At 53.0% G+C, this 15,659-nt stretch overlaps 1 protein-coding gene across 4 annotated transcripts in view; it reads left to right on the top strand.

Moving 5' to 3' along the window:
• Ptprn2 (protein tyrosine phosphatase receptor type N2) overlaps nt 1-15,659 on the top strand; it is a 594,518-nt gene that overhangs the window by 151,256 nt on the left and 427,603 nt on the right. For all 4 annotated transcript variants that reach the window (XM_069997165.1, XM_069997166.1, XM_069997163.1 and 1 more), the window contains exon 2: nt 9,738-9,851. In XM_069997165.1, coding sequence (XP_069853266.1) covers nt 9,773-9,851 — 79 coding nt within the window. In that variant the 5' untranslated portion in view covers nt 9,738-9,772. The remainder of the gene's footprint in view (nt 1-9,737; nt 9,852-15,659) is intronic.

Below are 15,659 nucleotides of genomic sequence, written 5' to 3'. Positions count from 1 at the left end.
AAGAAACCCATGAGGTGACCTGCTGGCATGCGGCTGGAGGCCTGCGTGCTGCACGCGTGCCCGCTCTCCGCGTGCAGCCCAGCGGCGGGACGCGTGCCCGCTCTCCGCGTGCAGCCCAGCGGCTGGACGCGTGCCCGCTCTCCGCGTGCAGCCCAGCGGCGGGACGCGTGCCCGCTCTCCGCGTGCAGCCCAGCGGCGGGACGCGTGGTGGGAGCGGAGGCCCCAGCTCTGGGCAGCAGGGCACACGGAGCCAGCACTAGGGAAGCAGGGCTTGTCCTGGAGAACGCGCCACTTCTGTCTGCTGGTTGAAGCCCGTGAGTGATGGCACTTAGAGAACTTTTGGGGAAGGACGAGGATCCTTGAGGCACAGTTGCAGGTGTTTTTGCCGGCCAGCGTTGTTCCCCGAGTCACCGACATCAGCCTCCTTAGCTGCTCCTCTCCGAAGAGCGTGCGTCCAGCACCGGCAAGCGCCCCTGGGCGGGCGGGTGGCCGTGCCTGCAAGCGTGCGCTCAGGTAGAGGCCAGGGAGCACCTCTGAGCACTTTCTTTTCCACACTAGCTGGCTATTGCTTTTATAATAACCTGTGCAGGAAACTCATTCACCCTCACAGAAGGCCTCTGCCCTGGGCTTGACGACCTTGCCTCTAGGGGCTGTGTGTGCTCAGGGGGTGCTGCAGGCAGCTCTGTGCTGGGTCTGGCTGGGGGTGTGGATTTGGCGGCCCCGTGGCTGTCCCTCTGCATGGAGCAGGAGCCGTTCCTAAGGCCCCTTCTGCCATCTCACGCGTGAAGAACCGGCTCAGAAGCCAGCGCTCCGCCGGCGGACACTGGACCTGGCAGAGCGGGCGGGACAGGCAGACACTGCACCGTGCACCGGACGGAGGCCGGGTGCCTGCTCATCCTGGAGGCCCCTGTGGGGAGATTTCCCAGGAGCTCCCCTTACTTCAGCAAGGCCAGGGCCAGACGGACCTCGGGACGGGACCCCAGGGAGGCCTGTGGTGTGTGTCACGTTGCCATGGCTACAGGGACCCTCAGAACTGCCCAGAGGCACGCTCGCTCGGGCCGAGTGCCCACAGAAGGCAGGCTCAGAGTCTGTTGGAGCCCATGCGTGTGCCTGACCTGCGAGAGGGACCTCGGTGCTGGTCACCGTCCCCTGAGCCTTCCCCTTGTGCTGGTGGATACTGGGTGGCAGGGGGGCAAGGAGCCGCACCAGGTGCTGCTGTCACCCGGGACTCAGTCGACCACATGGCTGAGGGGAGGAGTCTGACAGGGGCCTGGCCTGCTCCTGACAGAAGCTACCCCAGGCCTGTTGCTCAGCCTGCCCTGCATCTCTGCCGCATTCATCTCCAGCCAGCCCTTGCCTTGTGATTTTAGATGGCTGCTCATCACCTGCGGCTCTCCTGGTTAGCAGCTCCTGTTTTGGGATGCGTTGCTGGGCACGGACGGGGTTCTGATGGCCCCCCCGTGAGGGAGCCGGCCCTGGGCGTCCAGCTCCTGGTTAGCAGCTCCCATTTTGGGGTGCGTTGCTGGGCACGGACGGGGTTCTGGTGGCCCCCCGTGAGGAGCGGGCCCTGGGCGTCCAGCTCCTGGTTCTTCACGGTAGGGAGAGGGAGCCCCTCCTGGGCCAGGTGCCACATTTCCTCAAGTATTACTGAAGCCACACGGCTGACCACGTGCCAGTGGCCACTCGTGGCGCATTTGCGGGCGTGGGCCTGGCAGGCGGGCTCCCTCCTACGGCTCTGGGAGGTCAGGCCACCCTGGGAGATGGCGCCGTTACTGGTGCTGCGCATGGCAGTGACTGTCTGCCTGAATCTCCTCCCTGGTCTCCTCCGTCCACTCTGTGCAGCGTGGCCCGCCCTGTTTGGAAAGAAGGGGTCTCAGCGAAGCCAGGAGAGGAAAGCCCTGGGCTCTGAGGTCCCCTGCCTCTGCCACCTGGGCCCCATCCTAGTCACAGGGCCTCTTCGGGATGTTTCCCTTTTCTTGCATCAGAAAGGCCTGTGTTTCTATATTTCTATGCAGTATTTCATGTAACTCCAGAGGGTTTTTTTGGAAAGTTCCAGCAGAACACAGTGTTACAGTATTACTTTAACAGCAAACACAATGTGGCCGTTTTGATTGTAGTGTCAGTTCTCAGTGTCTTGGCTTCCTGTGATAGGAGCTCAGTCTTGGTGCTGGTCACTGCAAGTCCCGAGGTGGTCTTGATTCCGTTTGGTGCCGGCCCCTCCAGCCTGGGCTGGGCAGCGTTCCTGGGCTTTCACCTGTTGGGGTGGCCGTGGTCCCGGCCTCTGCCGGGCATGCTCCAATAGCTTGAGTGTGGCTTTGCAGTGGAGACACTTTTGGGTTTTTGGAGCATGCTGGGGCTGTCCTCTGGTGTAGGCGTCTGACTGAGATGTAAGACCTGAACTTCTCGTCTTAACATGGGCACATGGCTATGACGGGAGTGTCTGATGATTGGAAATTCAGCCTCAGACCCTCACCCTACACTCGTCCCCCAAGCTGACGGCAGCTGGGATTCCACAGGGAGTAGCACCCTCTTAATGTTCTCGGAAGTGGGCTTGCTGGGTCGCGTGGGCTTTCTGTACAGGGTGCCAGGTTCCCACTGCCGCCACGCTGGACACAGAGCTCCAGGGTTTTGATCCTTGCCCACACTTGCTGTTTTCTGCTTATTGTTGTTATGTTTTTTGTGATAGCCCATCTTAATGAGTTTTTACTTGTGATTTCCCGAGGCTGACTGATGAGTGTCTCTTCCTGTGTGTTGACTGTTTATCTACCTCCTTTGGAGAAATGTCCAGGAAAGCTTTTTGTCAATTTTAAATTCGGGTTATTTTTTTGTTGAGTTGTAGTAGTTCCTCATATAGTTTAGACATACATTTTCTATTAGAGACAAATTTGCAAATATTTTTTCCCTTTCTTGTGTTACCCTTCCATTTTGGTGAGGGTGTCCTTTGATGCAAGAAAGTTTTGTGATTTTGTTCTTGTTACTGTAGTTGTTGGTCGTGGGGCTTGAACTCAGACCTGGGATCTGTCCCTCAGCTCTTTCCCTCAAGGCTAGCGCTCTACCACTTTGAGCCACAGCTGCACTATCTGTTTTCTGATGGTTTGTTGGAGATAAGAATCTCATGGACTTTCTGCCTGGTCTGGCTTTGAACTGTGATCCTCAGATCTCAGCCTCCTGAGTAGCTAGGATGACTGGCGTGAGCCACCAGCTCCTGACCAAAGCAAGGAAGTTTTAAATTTTGATAGTTAACATTATTTTGTTTTGAAATACCTTTTAAATTGCTCCCCTTCTAAAAGGAAGTCATCTGTGTGTGTGTGTGTGTGTGTGTGTGTGTGTGTGTGTGTGTGTGTGTGTCTGGGGCTTAAACTCAGTGCCTCTGCTTTTAGGCAGGTGTTCTACGACTTGGGCCCACTCCCAGTGTCAGGGCCAGCCTCAGGCATGACCCTCCCACCTCCACCTCTAGAGTAGTTGAGGTTACAGGTGAGGACCACCCCATCCAGCTTGTATGTATGCATGTCTCATACGAATATGTGAGTGGACGTGGATCTGTGCCATGACGTTGCGTGTGCACTGCTTGTGCATCGTTGTATATGTAAATGTGTGTGCACGCACCAGTGTTTTGTGTGTGGCTGTGCACATGTGTTGTGTGCAAGAGAACATGTATCAGAGGGCTTTTGGTGTCCCAGACACCTGGGCATCTTCAGCTCCGGGGTCATTCCACTCAGAGACCTGGTACTGCAGGCGAGCTGCCACCAGGGGGCACTGCTGCCACTTACTTCTGACTCGCCACCTGAGCGGACGCGCTTGAGGCCTTCTGAGGGGGCTGTGCTGGGTGGAGGACCATCACCATGGGTGGCGGGGTCGGCCGTGTGTGTGCGCGTGCGTGTGCGCGTGTGTGCGTGTGTCTGTGTGTGCGTGTGTGTGTGTGGGGGGGACAGCCAGTCCCAAAGCCCGATCGTGTGTGTATATATGAGGGACGGCTAGCCCCCAGGGCCTGCAGCTGGAGTGTGTGTGTGTGTGTGTGTGTGTGTGTGTGTGTGTGTGTGCGCGCACGCGCGCGCGTGTGTGTGAGGGACAGCCAGCCTGAGCCCAACTGTGTGTGTGTGTGTGTGTGTGTGTGTGTGTGTGTGTGTGTGGGCCCACTAGCCCCCTGGGGCTGCAGCTGGAGTGTGTGTGTATGTGGGGGGGAGATGGCCAGCCCCCAGGGCCCACAGCACTAGGCTCTGTGTGTGTGTGTGTGTGTGTGTGTGTGTGTGTGTGTGTGTGTGAGGGACGGCCAGCCCCAGAGCCCGACTGTGTGTGTGGGGGGGCCACTAGCCCCCCAGGCCTGCAGTATGTGTGTGTGTGTGTGTGTGTGTGTGTGTGTGTGTGTGTGTGGGACGGCCAGCCCCAGAGCCCGACTGTGTGTGTGGGGGGGGCCCACTAGCCCCCCGGGCCTGCAGTATGTGTGTGTATGGGGGTAGATGGCCAGCCCCCAGGGCCCACAGCACCAGACTCCCCAGAAAGCACTGCTCTGGGGTGACTTTGGGGGTAAGTTCCCTGAATGTCTTCTTCTCCACTTTTCCTGTGTTCTCCTAGGGAGATGCGTGAAGACCAAATGCAAGGTGTTTTTATTTGTTGCTGTTCTGTGTTCTGTCTGTTGTTTACACAGTATTTTGCAACCTGAGTGTGTGCCACAGCCGTTGCTGTGACCTCACAGAGGAATAAGCAGGGTCTGTGCCCAGCCTGATGAGTGCCACCGTTCCTGCCCCTCCAAGAATTCTGCTCTCTGGGGAGTTTAGGTTATGCCTATTGTGCTAGCCACAATTACTGTCAGTGTCTCTTTGTGATGGTGGCTCCTTTCTTGTTTCTTCTTACTCACAAATCAAGAGCTTCATCTTATAGTTTCAAGGGGGGCCGAGCTAATGTATTTGTACAATAAGCGATTTGCCCGCATACACCCTTGACCCAATGACGGGAGGGTATGGGCCCGTGCGTGATGGCAGCCCACTTCAGAAGGCTACATTCGGTGACAGTTTGGAATTGACTAATTTCAAGTCCTGTGGGTCTTTGAGAGAGACGAAGACATGTGGAAGGCCTGTGATGAGCAGACTAGGGAAAAGGAGGAAAGAAGATTGCGCTGTCTCGTGCTCTGCTTGCTTCGCCCGTCAGGAGGGGCCTGTTGCACCGGGGCCGTCTGCGCCGGCCGAGGGGAGCCGGCCGGTCAGTTCTGTCCAGGTTCTCAGGGGCAGGAAGACGGTCCTGGCTCCTCTGTGGCTGTGGCTGTCCCGTGTGCGCAGATCCTCGGCGTGCTTTTCAGCAGACTCACAGCTAGAGCTGTAGTCTTTCTCTCAGTCCATTCCTTTTCTTTTTCCTTGTTTTTGGTCAGTGTGGGGCTTGAACTCAGGGCCTGGTCACTTGCGTTCCTCAGCTCTTCAGCTCAAGATGAGCACTCTCACACTTTTGAGTCACAGCATCACTTCCCAGTTTCCTGGTGGTTTATTGGAGATAAGAGTCTCATGGCCTTTCCTGTCCGGGCTGGCTTTGAACTGTGATCCTCAGATCTCAGCCTCCTGAGTAGCTAGGATGCCAGGCATGGGCCCCCAGCCCCTGGCTAGGACACCCTTCCTTGCCAGCCTGAGTGTCTTGCCTAAATACAGCTGGGCCCCAGGTTCACTCTGACGAGACTTCCTGGAGCTTTCCCTTGGTGATGGGGCCGTTTTCTGACTGACTGAGTAGTTGCAGGAGGGGAGGATTGGCAACCCTGAGCACCAGGGCCTGGCGGCCCCTGGGAGGCCCAGCCCTGCTGGGAGTGCCTTCCAGTGCCTTCCAGTGCCTTCTGCTCCGACAAGGCTGGGGGCGGAAGCACTCATGCGAAGCCGGCGTTCTGAGCCTCGGCAGCGACCTTGGGGAAGAGGACAGAGGCTCAGAGCAGACGCAAGCCGGCCTGCCTGGAGGGTCCCCTCTACCCGTCCCTTGGTTTGGTCTCAGCGTGAGGTCAAGTGCTAGGAAGAGAAGACGTCTAAACCTACGCTGGTCATAGCACATTAAGCTCCTAGCCAACGGGCACCCCAGCTTCCCTTAGGAAACAAGAAAATAGCAGCTGATCTAGTTCCAGTGCCTCACAGGCGTGAGGCATCACCTTAGAGTTGTGGGAAATGAAAGAGGTTGAGCAAGGGTCCCTGCCTCCCAGGAATTGCGTCACTGGGAAGCATGGGCCTGGTGCGGGGCGGGGGGTTGGAGGGCGTAAGGGAGCGTTGGTGTAGAGATTGTGTGAGTGTGAAGATCTGTATGTGTGCATCTGCACACATATGGAGGCACGAGAGAGCTTGTGCACTCATGTGTGCACACGTGTGTGTGTCAGCACATGCATGTGGATGCCCATTTGTGAAGGTGCACACAGCACCTAGATGTGTGTGAGCATCTGCCCGTGTGTGTGCGTGTGTGTATGTGTGCATGCGTGTGTGTGCGCGCATGTGTATGTGTACGTACGTGTGTGTGTGCGAGTGTGTGCATGCGTGAGTGTGTGCGCACGCATGTGTATGTGTGTGCGTGTGCGTGCGTGTGCGAGTGTGTGCATGTGTGTGCGCATGTGTGCATGTGTGTGCGTCCCACAGACTGTGAGAGAACTCGCACTGAGATGCTGCTCTTGGATGAGGGACAGACCCTCAGGATTCTGAGGCTGGCTGTGTCAGAGCTCAGGGGCAGGGCTGTTCATGAGTGACACTGACTTTGGCCTATGGGAGCTCAGGGGCAGGGCTGTTCATGAGTGACACTGACTTTGGCCTATGGGAGCTCAGGGGCAGGGCTGTTCATGAGTGACACTGACTCTGGCCTATGGGAATGGTGTTGGTTTCAGCATCAAACAAAAGAAACAGTTCCTGTATTCTTAAAAAAGCCAAAAAAGTCTTTATTTTTCCTTCCAAATGGGAGAACCTGACACTTCTCTGCCCTGTTCTAGATCTCTTAGTAAAATGTTTCTGAGCAGCGTTGGCTCCTCAACACCGTTGTTTAATTCTGCTTACATCAGATAGCCATGCCTGCCTGCCTCCTCCTGTCTCCAGTTCTGTCCTTCTGGCCTCTGGGCAGTGGACGGTTTACTGTGCAGCAAAGGGTGTGTGTCTTTCTGAGTCTCGCACATTGCTGACTCAGGTTCCCTTTTCCAGTCTGTTTTCTAGTCTAGAAGCAAAGAAATTCATCAACTGGTTTCAACTTTCAGATCACAAAACACAATGATTGGCCCAAAACATCTGACATTGTATGTAATAAATAAGAGTTAAAGAATGATATACCTGGGGCTGGGAAGGTGGCTCAGTGGTAGAGCGCTTGCCTTGCATGCCTGAGGCCCTGGGTTCGATTCCCCAGCACCACATAAGCAAAAAGAAAAAAGCTGGAAGTGGCGCTGTGGCTCAAGTGGTAGAGTGCTAGCCTTGAGCTGAAGAGCTGAGGGACAGCGCCCAGGCCCAGAGTTCAGGCCCCACGACTGGACCAAAAAAAAAAAGAAAGAAAGAAAGAAAAAAGAATGATATACCTCTAGAGAGAAATTACCTAGAAAGTTCCAAAGTAAGAAAGGTCTTTGGACAGTTTTCTTCATGAAAACCCAGATGATTGCAGGGTTTCCAGGGGAGGGCAGTTTTTGGCCATGTTGGATTTCCTGTGCATTTGCCCCAAGCTGGCCTGTGGTCTCAGGTTACAATGCTCAGGGAGCAGGTGGGTGGCGTCTGTGGTGCCCAGGCCACAACTGCACATCCTCGATGAGCAACGGGGTCCCCAGGGTCCCCAGGCACTCTCTGCCGGGGATGAGGCCACGGGTGCAGCGTGAAAGCCTCCTGGGCCAGCACTGAGGAGAGGTGTAACCGGGGCCGGGCCTGCGGGAGCTCGGGGGCTCCGGCTTCCCACCGCCGGGGCCGGGCCTGCGGGGACCCCTGGCTTCCCACCGCCGGGGCCGGGCCTGTGGGAACCCCTGGCTTCCCACCGCCCGGGGCTGGGCCTGCGGGGAGCCCTGGCTTCCCACCGCCCGGGGCTGGGCTGCTCCTTCCATCAGGGTCCCGTGGCCTGGTCATGACGCCTGGCCCACCTCACCCCTTGTAACGGATGAGGCTGGCTCTATGAACGCTTCATGTAAGTCCTGGACACACGACTGCACCTTCAAGATGTTTTCATTTGAAAGTAGAAACGTTTTGAGCATGCCTTTCACTTCTGCCCCTTGCTCCTTTTCCTTTCCTAGCTTCACCTCTTCACTGCAGCACAAATGAACCAGCACAAGGCCGAGTGCTCCTTGTGTTCAATGAGAGCAAAAGAGAAAGGACAGGGGTGAGGCTTGCTGGGCACGGCCCTGCTGCCCGTCGGCCAGGTGCTCTCCCCAAGTCTGGGCTGCAGCATTCATGCCCAGAGGTCCTGAGGGGCAGGACCGCGGGTCTAGTGGGGGGATGGGCAGAAGGAGTCTGCTGGCTCCACACAGCTGGGCAGGTTCTCCTCTGTATACTTCAGGTTTGCAAAGCCCCATAGAAATCACAGGATGCTTGCAACACTTAAGACTGCTCTCTGCTAATCACATGCAGAACCGTCCATGGTGAGCATACACGTAATAACAGACCGGCAATTACGGGTCAGCCTGGTACTGGGCAAATGTGTTTCTGTTAATTAAACTTGTTGCATTTGAATGGCTCTCTTCAGCTACACTGGCAGTGAGATTGTTGTGAACAATAAAAGAAACCATTTCCCTTCTACTGGCTAGGGGCCTGCAGATGGCCGCCCTGTGTGGGAGGCCCTGGTTCCTGAATTAGTCCTTTGTGTGAGCCAAAGAAGGTAATTTGAATGTTTGAACCCCCCTAGGAAGCACGTCTCAAAGTGAACAATTTGCCCAATAAAGACTAATTAGGGGCCAAATTAATTGGAGGTGTGGCTTGAAGGATGTGGACAGTAAAATCAGTCATTGCAGACAAATGAGAGAGAGCCAAATAAACCAGTCTCCATCAGTGCCTGCCCTCTGCTGCACTGCCCTCCCATCAGGAAGAGCCTGGCTGCGGCCCCTGGTCCTCAGAGCCTCTGCAAATAGATGTGTGTGCGCACACACACACACACACACACATGTTTCCTGGGTGTCCTGTGTTTGGTCTAGAGAACTGGCCCTGAGTGTTACTACCTTTATGTTACTGAGTTGTCAGAAATAAGTTTTACATTAAAAAAATAATGTGACTAAGCTGGGTGCCAGTGCTCACACCTGTAATCCTAGCTGCTCAGGAGGCTGAGATCTGAGGATCGCGGTTCAAAGCCAGCCCAGGCAGGAAAGTCCAAGAGACTCTTATCTCCAATAAACCACCAGAAAACCAGAAGTGATGCTGTGATGCAGACACACACACACACACACACACACACACACACACACACACACACACACACACAGTAAAAATATGATTATAAAAATGTAAGGCGTAAGAGATGGGCTGGGAGGGAAGGGAAGAGCTGGATCAAAAATTCTGATGTTTCTTTTCTATGTGCCTTCATGTTTGTGTTTTCCATGATGGCTTTCGGAATCTGTTCAGTGGACTTCTGAAGTTGCTCCTCAAAGCCTCACTGGTTGTTTAGTTAGAACATGTGAAGGGGAAATGGAGCTATGTCTCAAAGTCGCAAAGTGCTAGCTTGAGTAAAAAGCTCAGGGACTGTGCCCAGGCCCCAGGACTGGAAAATAAAAGAGAGCATCTTACGGGGCAGGCACACGTCGGCGTGTTCTCGTCATTCTCTTCTCTGTATTCTTCCCACAGATGGAGTGTTTGGAAGGTGCCAGAAGGCTCCAGTGATGCGCACATTCCGCTATGAGGAGTCACCAGGGGACTTGCAGCGTTTGAGGGTCACCCTGCAGAAGCTGTCTCGAGCAGGTAGGGGTGGCTCCTGTCCTGAGCTACTGGGCGGAGACCTCGGTAGCTGGCCATTGGCGCCAGGCAGCGGGGTTGGCCCGGTGCTTTGTGAGCCGGTCCCAGGGGCCGGAGGGGCGTGACGGTGCCCTTGCAGCCTGTGGTCGTGGGTCGGAGTCCTGGCCGGCCTTGCGGGCCCGCTGTCTGCCTCGGCGTGAGGGACACGGAGGCTGCTGCAGCAGAAGCTGCGGGGAAAAGTGGTCATGTTGGTCTGATCAGGTCTGACTCATTTGCCGTTCAGCGATGAGAACGTTCACTCAGCTGTGGTCCTTCTGGTTTTGTTCTATGATTCTATTACAAAGATTCCTGTACACGGTTTCCTTCCCAGGGACACTGAAGACATAGTTAAACATAGTAATTTTTAAATTTCGTATTTTGTTTCCTATGTATATAATTTTTAGGTGAAGGGAACCAAATCCTGAGGCCCAGCACCGTCATGACCTGATAATAAGATAATCCTGTCTCCTCTTCTCCTGGACTTCATGGCCCTTAGCAGGACTAAGGTCCAGGGGTCAAGGCCGGGTGGGGCTTGGGACTGGAGCCTCCGTGCTCCACTGGGAGCAGGGGACCCGACAGAGCACTTGTGTGCTGCTCCAAGGAACCATGGCCAGGCCTGAGGACCGCTCCTCGCTGCGCTGGGAGATGCTCACCGCTGCCGGCATGTTCTGCAGGAAGGCTTGGCCTAGCAGCGCTCTCCAGGTCTTTGAGACGGGCTGACGGTGGGGTTTGCTCGGGGAGCCAAACTGCCAGGGGCTCCGTTTGCAGCTGCTAGAGCTCGCGGGGCAGGCAGTGGGGAGTGGAGGCCACGGTGGACGCTGCGGCCCTGGCCCCGTGGGGGGGTGCCGCTGCCCTCCTGCATGTCCGTGGCCGGCATTCACCCTACCCCAGCTGATGTCCCTCCTTCCTGAGCACTGAAGCCGTGGGCTACGAAGGTCACCACATAAACACAGCAAAGGTATTAAGACTTTTTATCTCAGATGATCAGGGATAAGGGAAGAGGAGTGAGACACAACGGTTGTGATCTGTCTAGGGGCGTGTTCATGTGACAGTAGGGGAGCAGCTCAGCCTTCCAGAAAAGCTCTGTGGGCCCGCGGCCTCAGCTGCTGTCTACCCTCCCGTTGTCCTCCGACTTCCTGCCTAGCTGAGGCACAAACCATCAGCAGCTCCGGAGGAGCTTCGTGGAGGACCTGGCTGTTAACTCGTGCAGTGCGTGTCTCCTCTGACAGTCCGGTTACTCTACCAGCGCCATCTACCTTCTCCGCAGTGACTCACGGGCGGGGCACTCGCGTGGCACAGTCTCGGGAATCTGTTTTACATCTAAACCCTGATGCCCACGGAGCAAATGAGGGCTCGACAGGAAGTGAGCATTGTGCCTAGTGAGTCTCTGTGCTAATAGCAAATGGGTTAACTCCCATTTCCCCTCGATTCCTGGACACAAGAACCCTGGCTGTAGGGAACACAGAGCCATGCACTAGGTACAGATCCAGCCTTCTGGAGAACTCGCCCTGGAAGGTGTTATATCCAGCCGGCCCATGGCTGTGCCTTCCCAAGGTGTCTCTTCCCAAGGCCACTTCTGGTTCTGTCACGTCAGTGGCTTCAGGATGGTGGGGAGCAGGCTGTGGCCCCTGAACTTGGTGGGCATTGGGCCATGACTGTATTGCTCTGGCTGTGAAGCGAGTCTTGGTAGAAGTAACATCTGCAGCAACATTATGGTGGATAAAAGCATGATGTGTTCTGGCAGAGGCATTGCATACAGAGAGGAAAGTCCACACGCAGGGCAGGTATCTCCTCCCAGAAGGACAGACTGCTGCTCCTTCCGTGATGGACAAGGCCCCGGCACTGAGCCGCTGGCTGGCGCAGCGTTGGTCTCTGTCTGCTGGCGGGCCGGCAGCTGTGTCAGCCTGGGTGAGTGTAGCCCGTGGCACTTGGGGCTCCCATGGCCACTTTTTTGCCAGCATTCTGGGTGAGGCTGGCCGGGACTGGGGAAAGAAGCCGATGTAGCCACAGAATGTGTGGTTTGGTCTTCTGTCGTGGCTACCGGGACAGATTCTACACCTGCAGCACATCCAGAAAAGCCTGCTGTTGTCCAGTGAGCTTGGCACCAGTCTTCAGTCACACTCCTGCTAAGTCCAGGCCCAGCCAGTCAGATAGTGATGGCTGGGTTGATGGAAGAAGGCAGATGTATTTAGGTTCACAGTTGAGAGGTATCGTCCCCAACATGTGGGTGTCAGTTGACTTCACAATTTCAGATGGATGTGTTTGATGTCCTGTTTCCACACCGAAGGGCAAGGCTAGAAATATGGTGAAAAGAAGCGATTGCAGCCTCTTGTCAGCCCCAGTGCTGTGGCACCTGTGTTTGTTGAGGCTCAGTTTGTGTCTGAAGGCTTGAGCCGTGGTGCTGTGTTCCCTCCATCTTCTCAGTCCTGAGCGTTCTCAGGAGTAGGACCTCTTAGTCCTTGGGAGTTGGTGTGGCAGTTTAGGTAGGGAGTGTTGTACTCTAAATGGTTGAGTTATATATACCTCTTTACCAATAGTGAGTGGGCTGATGGTCAGCAGGTTTGTTTTTCCTAGTATTGATTAACCTCTAGAATGTGGGATGAGGAGATTAGTTTTGTTTTTTAAATACCTTAGCCAAAATTATAGGCTTTACCTGACCTAAAGAAGTTTGCTGCGATTTAATTTCCCCTCCCCTATCCTTTTTTCAGTAGGCCTGACAATAATTAGTGTAACCTTAAAACTGGAGTTGATGTTCTTACAGGTCACTACTCCTAAAGAAATCAGAAGCGGATGTTTTCTTTTGCACATATTAAAAAATACCTAAAGGAAACTTAGGTAGATTTGTGGCACAACAAAACACAATTAATATCAACTAATGTGGGCTGTTAACAGTGTGGCAATGAGTGACTGGTTATAAAAGAAAGAATATCTAGAGAGAGGGAGCATGTTTGAGAATAACGTAGCTGTGCTATTGCATGTCTGCTGGGGAACACCCTCAATTTGCTTACATTCTGTGCCTGAAGTTCTGAGTTTAAGGATTTGGAATGAAAGAATTGCTAAAAAATAAATTGCTTCCATTCTTGGAAGAATAGAAGTATAAAGTGTTAATAATGGAAGTATCACTGTGATGTCCTGTACTGACAGGTCTGGTTTGTACCAGATCAGTGTTTGTAAGAAGGGAGTGGCTTTGACAAGTTGATAACTTTTTGTAAGATGGGAGACGTGTGAAATACTTGTATTTTCTGCCCATTGTTCCATCTCTAACATTTAGAGGTTTATAGATTGTCAATGGTAATGGCTCAAGAAATGTCTCATTAGACTTTCAAACAATTCACAGAGTTTGAGTTTTCTGTCATTTAAATTTAAAAGAAAGTTTGATTCGTGATATCTATCCTCTTCTGTAAGATTCTGCTATAAAAGTGTCATCTGTAAGTAAGTTAAATGACAATATTATTTTTACAAAACATTAGTGTACACTAGTAACCTTAATTTTTTTATTTGAGAACATGCAAGTTCAGAGGAAAATAGACTTCAGCAATATTGAGTGCCAGGAAAAATAGAGGAAGGAATATGGTTGGTGATGAGTTTATAAAGTTGTAACCTTAAGGTAGCAAGCATGTAGAAAGACTATGCTGGATTTTGGGCTATTAGTTTCTTGAAAAGTTGAAGCCTAAGCTTAAAAGAAAAATGTAGTATTAAGCACCTTTACTTTTGTGGATAGGATTTAGCTTGCTCCTGTCAAGAGAAAGTGCATAATTAGCTTGAAGAAATCAATCTTTTTATAAACTTACAAATATCAAAATAGATTTTGATATTTAAATGAGTTTTCTGAGATGACACTTTTCCTATTTTTATAGCCATGTAACCTTTACTCTCTAAGCAGTCATATGAATGTGTCTCTGAGTGTGGTTATTGAAAACAGAAAAGCTGCCTCATGAAGTAAATACATATTGAAAGAGGGGCAAGGTGAGGTTTGAACTGATTGCGTAGACTTCCTGTCATTGTAGTTTCTTTTCCCACACTGATGAACGTCTTACCCTAAGTTCTCGGAATGTGTAATGGGTCAACCGTCCTACACCAGACTTGAATGATTCCATCTTCTTACGGAACAGAAAAGTGTGGAAGAGGTAGAAGCTAGGCGCTAAACAAGCCCGTGTCGGTGTAGAACAAAGCAGGGCTCCATGTTGAACTGGTTATTTTGATAAATGATAAAAGTAAACTTTGAAGGAAACAGAAGTTCTGTTAACTGGAAGACCATTGGTTATATATACTTTTCAGGACAGAATTTTTTTTTGCTGTGGAGCAAACAGGTTAACGTTATACTATAGTATTTGAATTTAGAATCTAAAGGAAAGAATCTGAAGAGAAACGTATGTTCCATATTCTTCTCCAGATTAGTTTCCATTTGAGGGAAAGAGTTCTGAAGTATCTCCCAAGTGGCTGACTCATGGAAAGCCCTGCAGACAGAACTGGCGTGAGCTGTGGTGTGTGGTGGTGGAATGGAAATGCTCCCTCAGATTTTGGAGGGGGAACTTTGAAAATGCTTAAATGGCTGAGCTTACATGTTACTGTTAAAAGTTAAACTTGTCATGGGGTATCGGCAGCTCATGCCCATATTTCTAACTGCTCAGGGGCTGAGGTCTGAGAATTGCAGTTCAAAGATGCCCTGGGCAGACAAACCCACAAGAGTCTTACCACAGCTCACTAGCAAAACGCTGGAAGTGGAGATGTGGTTCAGGTGGTAGAGTGGCATCTGTGAGTGAAACAGATGAATGCAGCTGAGGCTCTGAATTCACTCCCAGCACCGTCCCCTCGTCCCTCCAGAAGAATTAAACCTGTTAATTTTAACATTGCTATTACATCTGAAATGAGCTTCGGTGATGTTCTGGTGAGCACAGGGACACGCCAGGCACAGGCGTGCGCCCGAGACCGGCCCAGGGCGGTTTCTGGGATAGCCTTTTGTTTAACGATGGGTGTGGAGCGTGCTTGCAGAGCTGTGACTTGGTGGTCATACAGCAGCTAGTTCATAAGAAAGTCGCATCCTGTGGAAACTGAGTGGCTTATGGTCAGGTGTTCAGTCCTTACTAGGACCAGAAGCAGCCAAGAGCAGTTTCTTGATATCATGGTATTCACTCTAAAATATCGCGGGTTGGTGCCTGGATTCGCCCGCCGGGGTCTTCCAGGGTCCCAGACAGCATCCTTGTCTGCTACCCACAGCATTTACCATGACACGTACATGGTCACTGGAAACAAATTGGCATGACATCACGCATGGACCGCAGCCATATCTTGAGTGAGGAGAGGTGGGGCTCAAGTCGAGAAGCCTCTGGTGAAGGACAGTTAAGCCGACAGAAGCTGCTGTGCAGCCCCGCGATGCCAAGGGCCGTTCTGATTACTACCCCGCGGGGACCCTGCCCCCTCGGGTGGCATGGAAGCGCCCCCACCCCAGGAACCTGGGAGGCGCAGGTGGAGGGTGGCAGTCCCACTGACTAACAACCCACCAGCACAGAGCTCGGCGGAGACCAGGATGCGGCCCTCGGCCTGTTCCCGCGGCTCATCGGCGTCCGAAGCTCCCTCGCCTCTGGACGGCGGGCACACAGACCAGCAAAGTTGTGAATTCTAGCCTTGCTTCATGGCTTCACACACATCTCTTTGAGCCCCTATCGACGCCAGCCGCTGTGGACCTGGACAGCCATTTCTGCCCCCCTGGTCCAAACCCTGAATGAAGAATCTTTGCTTACTCGGCCCATGAAAATAAGTGTGTCCTGCTTACAT

This window comes from Dipodomys merriami, unplaced genomic scaffold (assembly GCF_024711535.1).
Source record: "Dipodomys merriami isolate MVZ:Mamm:240054 unplaced genomic scaffold, mDipMer1.0.p SCAF_5, whole genome shotgun sequence".
Lineage (NCBI taxonomy): Eukaryota > Metazoa > Chordata > Mammalia > Rodentia > Heteromyidae > Dipodomys > Dipodomys merriami.
This window is presented reverse-complemented; position numbering and strand designations above follow the sequence as displayed.